Source organism: Lissotriton helveticus, chromosome 5_1, assembly GCF_964261635.1.
Source record: "Lissotriton helveticus chromosome 5_1, aLisHel1.1, whole genome shotgun sequence".
NCBI lineage: Eukaryota > Metazoa > Chordata > Amphibia > Caudata > Salamandridae > Lissotriton > Lissotriton helveticus.
This window is the reverse complement of record NC_136065.1, coordinates 716,671,808-716,687,484: the sequence shown is the minus strand read 5'-3', so window position 1 is coordinate 716,687,484 and position 15,677 is coordinate 716,671,808. Positions and strand designations below refer to the sequence as shown.

Genomic DNA, 15,677 nt, shown 5'->3' with positions numbered 1-15,677 from the left:
AACGGCCGAAATCGGCCGTTACCGGTCGGTAAATGGCTCCTACATCTGGCCCATGAATATTCAGGGAATTAACAATTACCCTATGAGGACCTGGAATAGATAATAGTTATTTCAAACTGACGTTTCCCCATAACTTAACACATTTTTCAGCCATGAATATAGATTTCTAGAGACAAAGAATATCACCAAAAGAATGAGACATAATCGATAAGTATTAGTATAAACATTTATCCAATGCCTCAAGAATGCAGTACAATCAGAAGTACATTTAAAGATCAGATTTAATGACCAAAAAGACTGCAAAAGAAACCACACAGTACATGAAAATTTCAGGTTCATGGATGTTCATAGAAACCAATCAATGTTGTCTCAGGTTCTGTCCTCAAGAAATCAGTTTATGTCCATTTTGCAGCCTCAATTGCAACATCCAGAGTCAGAGTAATCCCTCAGCCGAGAAAGGTTATCTCCCTGCACACACTCGTCAACCGGCAATAGCACAGGATAAGGTCTCTATTCACTTAAAGTTCAGTTTGTTAGAGTCTCTGTCACTTAGAACGAGTGATTGGGGCACAGTAAATGAAAACCTGTGTGAAGAAACATGCATGGAACAAAGAAAAACCCAACAGCCTGCCAAGGAAGGAAAATCAGACAGCCAGTCAGTCAGCTCCTACCTCCGCCTTGATTTGGGCAAGTATACTCTAATACATCCAGGTTTACACCCTCTAAAAAATTGATTTAATTAGGCCATTCACTGGTCGCTCAAGTGGGCTGTTACATGGTGATCAGTAAAAATATACAAATCTGAAAGAATTAAGTCATCCTTTTCTCGCATTTTTCTTTAGAATCATTATATTCATTTTGGTTATTGTCTAGTAACATCTTCAGAAGTAGACAGTACATTTCAACATCTGTCATCAGTCTGTTCCAAGGCGCTTTTCGACTGGGATGGAACATAGTTGTTACAATTCGCTAAAAACGTGTTACATGTGAGAAATGAGTACATTGTAAATGAGAATACAGATGGAAACCTTACAGAAAGTTCTCATAGGGCTGGGGAGTCAGTATCACATGACTTAAGATTAGCTAAGGAAAGACATTTTTAGAGGCCTAAGCAGAAGGTCTAAGCAGAAGACAGCTAAATTACGAAATAATAAAGAACACACGTTTCTCAATGCATTTATCCTTTCTCATTAATTCAAATACTATATGCTTATGAAATACATGTCGGTATTAAGTGCTACTAAAATGTTTATTTTTTCTAAGTCATCTACGTGCACATGAACAGGCATGTTTGCATTTCAACGCTTCACTCTTCGATGCGTGCAAATACATACATTACATTACAGAAGCCTTATAACATTCTATGTCAATTTTCTTTGTTATATGCATTCTTTCACTCAATCAGTGTCAATACACGAGTTTTCTAAAGTAAATCAAATGAAATACATTATTCAATCAACATTGTTATTTGCCATTGTAGGTTACAGTTTGAATTTCATCTTGTTATCTAGAAATACGGAAACGCTTCAGCATAACCTTCTCATTTCTTAGCATCGTTTCACATTGCTACATATATCATACATTCTAGCATCCTGCATGCTTTTACAATGCTGTATCTTAATACATAAGTGTACAGATGAAATTTCTCCCAGCCGGTAAACATATAATTTGTTTTGTCTTGTCCATTTAAAAAAGGTATCGTAAATCGATTTGCATAGGTAGGAATTGGTTAGGTTGGATGCATGATAACATCTACCCTCCATCACCACACAGACATGGCTCCTACCGCAAGACGATGCTCCGAACCTGCTCTTTCTCAAAGAAACATGGCTAAACCCACCCTCGGCACAGATATCACTTCCACAATCTCCGCTGGCTACAAGGTCATTAGGCAAGACCATCAGCACCAGCCTGGCGTTGGAGTCACCATCATATTCAAAGATACAATCAGCTGCACCACCTACACACCCCCCACCACCAGCTACATGGAACAACTCACATTTAAGATACACATCAAAGCCAATTCTTCCTGGGTGGAACCCTCATATACAGACCACCTGCACCTTGCACCAATTTCTCCAGCAACATCACAGACTTTCTTGCACCATTCATCAATCAAAACTAGCACCTTCATACTCTGAGACCATAACTTTCACCTAGAAGACTACATTGACCCAAACTACACAACCCCTTCTAGAAAAACTTGCAAACCTTGGACTCACCCAGCATGTTACTAAACTCACCCACATTGCCGGACACCTATTCGGTCAGAGTTTCTCCTCAATCAGCAACATCACAATCGACAAGCCAGCAACTATGACCTGGACAGACCACGTCCTTGTCAATTTCAGTAAACCTATCCCACATCATCACAGACCTACCATCACAGGAACCACCTACCGGAGCTGGAAAAGCATCTCAGAAGAGGAGTGTGCTTCCGCCCCTCCAGGCGTCGGTCCGAGCACACTGGTGACCTGCTGAAAGCCATTAAAAATCTCAAAATCTGGATCCTTGCTTGCACCAACACCATGGCTCCCCTCAAGAGCAACCCACGGGCAAGAGCCAGACCGCAAGGCAACTGGTACACAGAGGAACTGAGGCTGATGAAACTGGAGCAAAAATGGAGAACAAGTCAAGACTCTGCAGGCAAGGACATCTTCAAATAAGCCCTGAGACACTATGACCAGCAGATTTGGCAGATCAAGTGCACATCGCATTGATGCCAGAACTAACAACAGCAAGTAAATCCTTGCCATCATCAAAGAATTCACTAAGCCTCCTACCGCCTTCAGCAACATCACCTCCTCAGAAGCCTTTACAATAAGCTATCAAAATTCTTCTGTAACAAAATCACCTCCATATACAACAACTTCGACCCTCAACCGGTCTCTGTTACCATTGCTATTCAACTTCCCATCATGGCCAATGAATGAGCCCTGACCTCGTGGCCTGCCGTCACCTCTGTTGAGATAGCTGCTACCATGAAGACCATCCACTCTGGGGCTCTATCTGACCATTGCATTCACCACTCCTTCACCAAAGGACTCCTACCAATCAGTGAAGCTCTAACACCCATCCTCAATACCTCCCTAGACTCAGGAAACATGCCACCGTCATGCCCCTTTCTAAGAAGACATCTGCTGACCCAGCCAAATTTTCCAACTACAGATCCATCTTCCTCCTACCATACCCTGCAAAGGTCTTAGAGAAACGAATCGACCACCACCTCACCTATCACCTCAGCAACTACCAGCTTCTCAACACCATGCAGTCTGGATTCAGAGCCAAACACTCTAAAGAAACAGCACTCATTGCCACCACAGATGACATCTGCAAGATCCTTGATAGGGTAGAACTGTCAGCCTTCGTTCTCCTGGATGTCTCTGCAGCATTTGACACAGTTTTACACCCCATCCTCATCAAGCGTCTGCACGAGATTGGCATCCATGGAGCCACTCTCAACTAGATCTGCTACTTCTTAAGGGACAGAACACAAGCTGTCAGCATGGCACCTTACTCCTCGGAGGCCTTGCTAACCCATAAGTGGAGTCCCTCAAGGTTCATCGCTTAGCCCCATCCTCTTCCATGCATACATGATCCCTCCGGCCAGTGTCATCGATGCATATGACATCAACATCCTCTCAAATGCAGACAACATGCAACTCATATTCTTCCTCTCGGACAAGACCCACAGCACAAGAAACAGATTCACCACCTGCATGACCAAAGTTTTTAACTGGATGAAAGTCAACTGCCTCAAACTCAACACTGACGAGACAGAAATAGTGATCTCCAGGAAGAACACCTCACCATGGTACTCCAACTGGTGGCCTTCGGAACTCGGACCCACATCCACACCCTGAACCCATGCCAGGACCATGGGAATATTCATCAACAGCAAACTGGACATGACTGCACAAGTCAATGCCGTGGGTGCATCCTGATTCCATACCCTGAAGATGTTGAGGAAGATCTTCAAATGGCTCCCAAGTAACATAAGAAAAACTGTCACTCACACCCTAGTCACCAGCAAGTTGGACTATGGGAGCATCCTCTACGCCAAAATCACCAAGCAACTCACTAGAAGACTACAGATCATACAGAACTCAGCAGCAGGACTCATCTTCAACCTCCCACAAAGAACTTACACTACACCACACCTCAGGGAACTACACTGGCTTCTAGTACAGAAACATGCTCACTTCAGACTCTTCACACACACATTCAAGGCACTCCACAACTCAGGCCTCACTTACCTGAACATTCCACCAACCATCTAGACACCTCTGCTCTGCAGGACTCCTACTAGTCAACATGCTACCCGAACATAAACCAGATCAGGATGATGGCATTGCTCCTAAAGCGTGGAACAAGCTCCCTCTTCACATGAAAAGCCTCCGCCTCTCTTCTTGAATTCTGCAAGAAGCTGAAGACCTGGCTTTTCGTTTGAACAACCTACCGTAGGTAGGGCGAGGCGTACATACCTGCTCAGCACCAGGATATCCTCACGGTAAAAGTACATTTTACAAAACACATATGATAATAACATAAAAGGAAACATGAGCAGTTTAATCTGTGTCAAAGGGCAGAGCCTTCCCAATTTTGGAGTACATGAAAGGCCCAAGATTCAACTTGACTTACACAGGGCTACAAGGAACTTCTTAGAGAGGGTTGCTTCTCAATTAAAAGTTGTTCTTTGTGATTATTAGACTTGCAAGTTGTAGTTTTCTCATTCACTTGGCACTTTTATAATGTTCGGATTGATCTGTGACTAATCACAACCTTTCATGCACACCTTTCATTCTTTAGTACTATAACAATAAGATAAATCTGAGAGTGGCCAAGTGTTTTTGCTGTTTTTCATGATTGTAGGGATTCCCGTCCTAGAGTAGGCTCTACAGATATTATGCTATTAGCATCTTTAAATATTTAATTCCTTGAATGAGGAAAAACAACATCTAATACTATTTGAATCAATGCTAGTTGTAATTCTGCCTGAAGCTCTACATTTAGGGCTGTATAGTTATGTTGTATGACCAGTACTGCATCTTCAGTGGCTAGAATCATTAACATAATGTTGATTATGGAGCATCAGTTGTTCCCCTTCCCTACTGGACTTGTGTGAATGATGCGATTTAAAAAAAAAAAAACATTACAAGTAGAATTCTCACTAATTCTAGCACACTCTGATGGCTGCCGTTGAGAAAGCAAGTTCATCTGGTTAGGTCCCTGTGGCCCTCAACAGACTTTCCCAAGCCAAGATGGCCACATCCCATGCAAGCAGCACAGATTTGACAAGATTGCTGCCCCATTCACTCACCCTCAAATCAATCCATCAATCAATCAACAAATGAATCCGGGGTTTATAAAGCACGCTACTCACCTGTGAGGGTCTCAAGGCACTAGGGGGGGGGAGGGGCGCAGCTCCGGATTAGTCGAAAAGCCAGGTCGTGATGCTCCTCCTGAAGGTGTGCAGAGTGGGAGAGCGTCGGAGGTTGACTGGGAGCTCGTTCCAGGTCTTTGCTGTGACGTAGGAGAAGGCTCTTCTGCCTGTTTTGATTCTGCGGATGCGTGGGTCTCTGCCAGGGCAAGGTCAGTGGAGTGGAGGTTCCTTTTGGGTACGTGGAAGGAGACTCTTTCATTGAGGTATTTGGGTTCAATGTTGTGGAGGGCTTTGTAGGCGTGGTTGAGTAGCTTGAAGGTTACCCTCTTCTTGATGGGGAGCCAATGGAGGTCTCGTAGGTGTGCGATGATGTGTTCGTGTCGAGGGGTTCCAAGGGCGAGTCTGGCTGCTGTGTTCTGAATGGTTCAGAGCTTGTGTAGCAGGGTTTTGTTGAATCCGGCATAGAGGGTGTTGCCATAGTCCAGTCTGCTAGTTATGAGTGCATGGGTGACGGTCTTTCTGCATTCATGGGGGGATCCACTTGAAGTTCTTGCAGAGGATGCAGAGCGAGTTGAAGCAGGTCGAGGCGACGGCATTAATCTGGCTGGTCATGGTGAGGGAGGAGTCTAGAATGATGCAGAGGTTCCGGACGTGGTTAGTCGAGATGGGGGGGTTTCCGAGGGCAGGGGGCCACCCGGAGCTGTCCCACGCCTTGGGGGAGGTTCCAAGGACAAGGACCTCTGTCTTCTCCGAGTTCAGTTTTAGGCAGCTGTCGCTCATCCAGGCTGCCACGTCTTTCATTCCTTCTTGGAAGCTGAGTCTGGTGTCTTCAGGGTTCTTCGTGAGAGAGAGGATGAGCTGGGTGTCGTTGGTGTAGGATACTATACTGAGCCCATGCTGTCTGACGATGGCGGTGAGGGGGACCATGTAGATGTTAAAAAGCGTGGAGCTGAGCGAGGATCATTGGGGTACTCCACAGTTGATCGCTGTAGGTTCCGAGAGGAAGGGAGGGAGTCTGATCCTTTGGGTTCTGCCCGAGAGAAAGGAGCAGATCCAGTCGAGGGCGGTTCCTCGTATACCGGCGTCATGGAGTCTGGCTGCGAGGGTGCGGCGAGAGATGGTGTCTAAGGCAGCGGAGAGGTCTAGTAGGATGAGGGCCACAGTGTGGCCTTGGTCAAGGAGCATGCAGATTTCATCAGTGGCAGGGAGGAGGGCAGTCTCGGTGCTGTGGTTGCTGTGAAAACTGGACTGGGAGGAGTCCAGGATGGCATTCTCTTCGATAAAGGTAGTCAGCTGGGCGTTTATGAATCTCTCTGTGGCTTTGGCTGCGAAGGGGAAGACAGAGATGGGCCGGTAGTTTCTCAGGTCTGTCAGGTCGGCCGAGGGTTTCTTGAGGAGGGTCCTGACTTCTGCCTGCTTCCAGTCATCTGGGAAGATGCTGGATTCAAGGGAGGCGTTGATGGTCCTGCCAAGTTCGGGAGCTATGGCGGCAGTGGCTCTGTGGTTGATGTGCGGTGGGCAGGGTCCGTGGGGGCTCCTGAGTGGGTGTTCTTCATGGTCTTGGTGGTGTCTTCAGTGGTAGTAGATTTCCAGGTGGTGATGGTCAGCCTGTTGTTGGTGGTGGAGAGGGGGGTGGTGTCCAGAGTCTGTTTGCTGAAGTTGTTGTAGAGGGCCTTGATCTGCAGGTGGATGTAGGAGCCGAGCCTGTTGCAGAGGTCCTAGGATGGAGTGCCATCCATGTGTTCATTGTGGGGTTTGGTGAATTGCTGTATGGCGTTGAAGAGTTCTTTTGCGTTTCTTTCGTTAGAGGTGATTTTGTTCTTGATAAAGGTCCTTTTGGTGGCAATTATGTGCTGGTGGTATTCATTCATTGTGTTCCTGTAGTTGTTCAGGTCTTCAATGGTTTTATTGTTCCGCCAGAGTTTCTCAAGGCATCTGCAGGAGCACCTGGCTTCTTGGAGGTCAGTGGTGAACCAGGTGGCCTTCAGGGGGCGTTGCGATCTTTAGGCGTTTCGCAAATTGGGAATCGCTATTAGGTAATGTTTAGGAATCGCAAAATGTAATGCGATTCCTACATGCTAAGGGACTGCGATTCCTAAATTGAGATTCCTTAAAAATCGCTATGTTGATGCATGTGCCCCTTAGAGTCTGACTAGACTATGGCAATATGCTCTTGACTCTGAGTAATTATTAGTTAAATTGTATACCTTGATTGTGATCTTTGCACCAGAAAGTTGACTTAACATAGTTTAGTTTATCCCAATTCTAAAGCCTAACAGGTTTGTGATATTTTATTACTCTATAATACTTGGCATAAGCCGTAGTGACTCCACTCACCATGGATCTGTTATAAGCAAAGGGTTGGTAAATCTACTTGAGAGACAACATCATTGTTATGAAAGATCAGGTATTTGCTAAGGTACATACCTATCAATTTTTAAATTTTATTGGGATATTAGGTAGGTATGTATTTATGGCCTTCCCCATATCCCACAGGATTGCTCCCATTTTGATTTCCATATCTGATGGTGACCTCTTGACTATGTACTCAGTAGGTAGAATAAGGAGAAAGGGGTGAGTGCATGCTTCTTCAAAACTTCTGACAGGCATGTGGTATTTCCGATAATAATCTTTACATATCTGCACCCTTTATACCTGTAACGAGACCATGAAGCTCCTTTTTTGTGGTATTGCTCTTGATACTTTATTTTCCACTTGATTTGGCCTGAAAATGTTTGCCTAAAGAATTTCCAGTTTACCTAATAAATCACCAAGAGGTATGCTCGCGAACTTCCTACATACATCTACCTCCTTGATTAATAAAGAGCAGAATAGTTTAATAAAGTGCATGCACTGCACCCCCTCTACCCTGAAGAGAAATGCCCTCCCAATTGCTTGCATACTGTGCCCTTGTGTACGGGCTGGGAACCCGGTGCTTTTTAGGCAGTTTCCTCTGCAAAATCCTACTGGTAAATGTATAATTTTGAACACACCGCAAAAGGTAGAACTGACAAGTAATACAGAGAGAGCTTCCAAGATTCCAAAAGTAAGTGGTTTCTTGCCTTGGTATTGAACTGTTTTGCTGCAGAGTCCCTAGGGATGTCTTATTGGAGAAATGTAACTTGCGAACTGGGGACCATCGAAACTCTAAGTCATGCACTCACATACTATCTTATGTCTTCTTTTAAAATCCCTTGACCCCTGAGTCTTCTGTCATGTCATCCTCTTGATCTTGTATTGTTGGGAAAAGAGAAATTGCTTCCTTTCTTTATAACATTGGCTTTTGTATGTTTTTTTCATACCTTTGAGACCAGAGTCTCATGCTTTCATTTTACATTTACCCCTGCAAATGTTCATAATGTGCAAAGTTTACTTGCAACAGTATGACTACTCTACCGGATGTGTTGACTTAGGCTAAGGGAATATTGGATGAAAAGAAATGGTGAATGATTTCATTTTTCACTATTCATTTTAATATGATTGTCTGTTTTTTACCAGATCTGCCGTCTGGACTTGTTACGCTGAACGTTTACTGTGATGACTTAATGATATGTGCAGGACAAATCAGATACTACACTGACATGGAAGAAATTAGAAGCCTGTTGGAAAATGCAACAAATCCTGTTGAATTCATGTGTCAGGTACAATTTCTTTCATTCAAATATATTTTTTAGCTATACTTTTATGCTTACTTTTCTTCAAGGAGATGATTTTGTTTTGATCTTTTTTGATGTTTGATATTGGTTAAGGCGTAGTCATTCTGTCAGTGGCCATCCTTTTATTCATCTTTCTCTCATAGTTGGATTTTGATTCCACTTCATTCAGATATTTAAATTCTGCTCATTTATAAAAACCCTTAAACACTAGGGAATTTCACATGCATAATGCAACATACATTTTGCCTCATGTAATCTTGTTTCTTGCCTTTCACTATTGAAAGAATTCCATTGGACTATCTGTGACCACCTCTGGTTGCTCTCTGCCACATCATCCTGACAGGCTTGCAGCTTCACAGTCTTTCTGCTGCTGTGGTTGGTGTTGGTGGTTGGCAACTTGATGTTCGATACAAGAGCAGTGCAGGCTTCTAGGGTATTATGTATTGAACGGTTTTACCTCTTCTGTCTCTATTTCAAAACGTGTTCATGCAATATATGGATCTTAGGGCCATACGTAGGAAATTTCGGATGTCTGATTTCCAAAGTGCAAATGCATAGAAATCCCTATTTGGGAATCGCAATATAGGATTCTCAAAGATTTTGTTTTGCAATTAGGAAATCAGAAATTTAGAAATTGCAAAATTGTGATTTCCTAATAGATAATCGCGAAATGATAAAAGTGGATCACTGACATAACATCAACACTCATAATATCGACCTACAAAATTATCGACATACAAATATCGATAACATTAATGTCAATATTTTATACTTATTTAAAAATACACAAATATGTACACAAAAATATCGTCAAATAATAAAATCGATATCACTAATATTGATAATAAAATATTGTTATAACTAATATTGTAAACATTAAATAAACCTACAAAATGACACAAATATCAATATCAAAAATATAGACCACACAATTATCGCCCCCCAAAAAATGTTGAAACCTTAAAAATATTTCTAATAACACAATACATAACAAAAAATATATAAACAATATCACAAACACACACAGCATATTAAATAAATAGAATAAACATTAAATCAATTATAATTTAAAAAAATAACTTTAACATAATTAAATCCACCAAATGAATTACTCTTTGCAAACAGAATATATAAACTAAATAATTATTAATATACATTCAATACAATGTCAATTACAAATTATATACTATTATACTTTTAAATAAAGTAAGAATAAATAAAAGTTTAACTAAACATTAATTAGCGTTTCCCATATGAGGAATCAACTGGCAAAATAATTGAAAACATTAGTAACAACCAATGACAACACCTACAACTTAAATAACCCAATAAGATTTAAAGAACAATGAAACAAACACTATATAAACTAAAGAAAATGTAACATTATTTTATTCTACAAAAACAAAGCCAAGACTAAGGGGAATCTCTGCCGGATTGCTTCTGCAACATTTGACTTCCTTATTGACAACTCTGATTTCAAGTTCACAAAGTAAGTAAAATATCAATTTATTGTTACAACTGTATAAAATATTCAGAAAGCACTTTTTACAATAATTAAATAATTAACGTATTATTTTTTTTAATTATATCTCCTCTACAGAAAGTTTAAAAGACACTCAACTAAGTACGAAAAACATCAAAAAAACACCTTGCAAAATAAGGAAGTATAAATCACAATTTAACTAATATAACAACTAAAAATTCCAACCCAAAGCACCCACTAACCACACAAACCCCAAAATACAGACAATGCTGTTAAACAAATTATTTAAAATTAATATTTTTTTCTGCAGAAAATAAAAAGAAACACTTAAGCCAAGCACTAACAGAAACGTCTCAGAGTCAAAAAAAGTTAAACATATTAAAGCATGTAAGTATAATTTTGTGTATGGAAATCTGTATTACAATAAAAACAATTACAATACATTTATTGTTTTTTATATACATTTCTCATAGCATTTGAATCATCAGAATGACTGAAGGTGCAAAATGTATCACTTCCCAGAAAGGAAAACTTTTATTATGCTATATGGGATATGTCTACACCCAAGAAAAACAGATGGGCGACAGAATTAAATGGAAATGCAGCAAATATTATGCAAATGCATGTTATGGGAGGGCTACAACAAAAGAAACCACTGTATTAATTGTTAAGGAACATAACCACCCCCCTAACATAGCTGAAATAGAAGTGGGAGACGCTTTAGAGACTTTGAAAGAAGCTAGCACTAGATCTCAAAAACCTACTACTGAAATCCTAAAAGACGTACTCCCCCAAGTTCCAGAACATGCAACTGGCCAATTACCCTCTGTCTCAACGTTAAAAAGGCTAACAGCTAGCACAAAAAAAATCAACCGCTACCACCTCACCTGTCCCCAAAAGTTTCAGTGAAATTCAAATACCACCTGAACTCAATGTAACTCATAATGAAGAACAATTTCTTCTTTATGACAAAAAATCTAATAAAAAAAGGATTATAATATTTGCAACTCCCACAAACTTACTTAGACTACAGAATTGTGAGACGTGGATGATGAATGGAACATTTAAAATATGTCCCAAGCCATTTTACCAATTATACACAATCCATGGACTGTATCACTATACCAACATCCCCTTTATATATGACCTGTTACCAAACAAGCAAACCACTACCTATGCAGAACTCTTACCAAAAGTAAAGCAAGAAACTAATAATTACTATCCTCAAAATATTATCATAGACTTTGACCAGTCAATGACACAAGCCAGCCTGAAAAACTACCCTCACACAGCAATACAAGGTTGCTATTACCACTTTAATGAATGCATATGGAGACACCTTCAAAAATCTATGCATAGTGTAGAATATGCAACTAATAGCAATTTTGATTATGAAATTAAAAAGGTAATTGCACTAGCATACGTCCTAATAACCGATGTAGCAGAACACTACAATTCATTAATAGAAAGCCCCTACTACCAAACAAATCAACATAAACTAAGTCCCCTACTCGACTATTTCGAGGATACCTAGGTGGGAAGGCTACACAGATCTGGACACAGAAGACAGCCCAAATACCACATTTCATGGTAGAATGTATATAACAGTACACTAAACTAAGGAGCAAAAACTAATAACACTGTGAAAGGATGGCATAATGCTTTCCAAGCCACAAAAGGCAGAACCTAACCAACCCTACATAAATTATTACAATCAATACAAAAAGAACAAAGCTACCAACAACTTAGACTTGAACAGTCTGCAACACAGCTCGGTCCAAAACTAGCTAAACAAACTAAAACAATGTTCGAGCACTTACAATACAAAGTTAGGGGCCTATTATGATCTCGGGCGGATTGATCTGGCTGACGCACCTCTGGAGGTCAGTCCCGTTTACCGTTACGGTGGCGGGCGGACAAAGTCCGATCGCCATCATAATGGGGCCCTAAGACTCTACCCAAACACTAAAGGGCTAGAATATTTAGAAACAATAGTTAAATCCCTACTTTAAAACATTAATACATAAACATAGAAAAATCTTAATTGTAAACTGAGTTCTTAACTAAACATTTCTTTTCAAACATCTAAAATATAAATATTAAGTCAATTAATTTAAAGTTTAAAAAAATGTAAAATAATAAATATATTTTATATACTAGAAAAATATCAATAACAATTACAAAAATTACATTTCCCTCCAATTGTAAATAATTTAAAGTAACTTATATTTTTGTATCTGAAGAATGTAATCCAAACTGCCATAAATAAATCCAAACGTAAAAAAATCCCAATACTTAGTTAAAAGTCCCCCAAAAAATGGACAAATATAACTGTATAAAATATAATCTGCCGGCAATATAGCCATAGATTTGAATCCATAAAAAACCCTAAAAATGTAATGAAAAAGAGAAATTCTCCAGGAATACCCAAAAAATAAAGGAACTGTAAAATAATTATTAGTTTACTAGAAACTAATCCTTATAAAAGAAGCATACTTCTCCAATGTCAAAAACCTGTGGAAAAACCAGCACAATCCCTCCCGCACAAATTTACAGTAAAATCATTGATAAACACACATAAACATACTAATAACACCATACTCTAAACATAATTAAGCATATATAGCAAACCCTAACCCAAACCTATCAACGCACTAACAGCATTTCGCATATGCAAAACTACAAACTAAACCTCACAAAAACACAAAATCCAATCATTACATACATTATAGACTATCAAACTACTTTCAACCTACTCCTAAATTAAGCCTAAAATCAATTAAATTAAACTTACCTTAACTGATGCAATGCCGCCTCCAACCACAAGCTTCTCCGTTCAGAAATGACCTAAAAGAACATAGATAGCCCACAAAAAAGAAATTATTTTAAAAAATGGCTGCCTAATTGAAATAAGAAAAATACTTTTCTACATTAAACTCAATGTAAAATAATTATTAGTTTACTAGAAACTAATCCTTATAAAAGAAGCATACTTCTCCAATGTCAAAAACCTGTGGAAAAACCAGCACAATCCCTCCCGCACAAATTTACAGTAAAATCATTGATAAACACACATAAACATACTAATAACACCATACTCTAAACATAATTAAGCATATATAGCAAACCCTAACCCAAACCTATCAACGCACTAACAGCATTTCGCATATGCAAAACTACAAACTAAACCTCACAAAAACACAAAATCCAATCATTACATACATTATAGACTATCAAACTACTTTCAACCTACTCCTAAATTAAGCCTAAAATCAATTAAATTAAACTTACCTTAACTGATGCAATGCCGCTTCCAACCACGAGCTTCTCCGTTCAGAAATGACCTAAAAGAACATAGATAGCCCACAAAAAAGAAATTATTTTAAAAAATGGCTGCCTAATTGAAATAAGAAAAATACTTTTCTACATTAAACTCAATGTACATTAGAAATGTAATTCAAAAAATGTTTAAAAGATACTAATTAATATTACTAATGTACAAAATGTTTTTTCTTTGCTGTTTAAAATTGTTAAAGTATAAGAGTAAATATTAGAACACAAATAATATTTATTATTATTATTATACATTAAAAAAATTGTTAATTTACCAATGTAAGAAAACAAATTGTACTGCTTGCAAAAAATGTGAAATACTGCATTAATGTTAAAAAACATTCTTTTATAAAATGCTTTCTTACCCTTATAATATAATTTATATTTAAAATTTAAATAATATTATACAAAATATATTATTTATTATAAATTATGCAAATATTATAAAAACTACAATGAAAAAATTGTAACAAAATATATGTTATTAAAAAGGCACACTATATAATTATGTAATGCATATTTACAATATAAATAAATATTCTATAACTGTTACCAAAGAAATATGTATTAAAAAATGTATAGGGGCGTGGTCTCGCTACGCATGCAGTGAGACGCACGCCGAGGGGGCTCCAGCCAGCCACTGCCTTCTTTGGCCGGAATCACGGCACCAAGGCAGTACCCGCAGTTCTGCCTGGCCTAACTGGATATCGGAGGGGCCCAGGAATCTTCCGGTCGTGCAGCGCGGCGCTGCAGAGGCCGGTGACCGCACTCTTAGCAGTGGGGCCTGGGACTGGTGCTCATCATCTTTGTCGCCCTGAGCCCCGGAGAACGGGTGGTGGATGAGATGGCCGGCGGCACCCGAGACATCCCGCTGCGTCACCTAGGGCGGAGGTGTGCATTCAGGTGGAGGAGCGGAGACTCGTGACTGGCGCCCCGAGACACGAGGGGTGCATCGCGCTACAGCGAGAAGACCCATCACCGCCATCTTGTGGATCCTCACGACGGGAGCACGTCCATGCTGCGATTTTCCCTGCGGGTCTTTCCACATGTTATCAGGGCTTTGAAGGGCCCACGCCATCAAGACAGCAGGTACCGGGGTGGTGCAATGCAATCAGAGGCTCTACACAGCCTTACTCTTCCCTGGGGTTCACAGCTCTTCTTTTTTGGAAGTGCCTTCTTGGAGTGGACCCTGCCCTTGCCTCACCAGCAAACTGACTCTTTCTCCTCCGGGGTGCGTTGAGAAAGTGCCTCACGGGGTGGGACCGGCGCCTACTGCTCTGAGATCCTGCCAAGCTGCGAAATCCCTGTCTAGTGCCATATTGCCAGCGGAATGCAAGTACTCTAGGCACTACAGGACTTCATTGGTGGTGCTGGCTGGTTGGAGTGCGTTGGGGCTGTCCTGCTGACTGGGGTGCTGGCTTGGAGTGGCAGTGGCACTTTTAAGGATCTTCTCAGCCGTGGTTCTCTGTTGCGGCGCATGTTTGATGCTCTGAGGGGAGCCCTTATATCCTGTTCCATGCTTTGCTCCTGCTCCCATGGGAATTTCGAAAATAGAGGTTGGTGGCTGCTCCGAAAAAGTTTGAGATAAGTGACAGCTGAGGGAGACACTGAGGCTGTTGGAACCCTACGAGAAAGTAGTCTCTTTGCGCACCTGCCTATACATCTTTCCCTTACACGCTTTGTTGGAAGAAGTCTGGGGGGCTGTTGACAGAGTGGGGCGTAATAATCGTCCTTCTTCTTTTCCAGCCTTGCTCTTTGTTTGGAGGTGCTCCCTGATTGCCCCGGTGGTTCTTCTCACTGTGTTACAAACACTTTTGGCTCT

At 40.5% G+C, this 15,677-nt stretch overlaps 1 protein-coding gene across 3 annotated transcripts in view; it reads left to right on the top strand.

The window, feature by feature from the left end:
- Positions 1 to 15,677, top strand: part of PIK3AP1 (phosphoinositide-3-kinase adaptor protein 1) — a 1,822,514-nt gene that overhangs the window by 572,583 nt on the left and 1,234,254 nt on the right. For all 3 annotated transcript variants that reach the window (XM_078643124.1, XM_078643125.1, XM_078643123.1), the window contains exon 6: positions 8,882 to 9,024. In XM_078643124.1, coding sequence (XP_078499250.1) covers positions 8,882 to 9,024 — 143 coding nt within the window. The remainder of the gene's footprint in view (positions 1 to 8,881; positions 9,025 to 15,677) is intronic.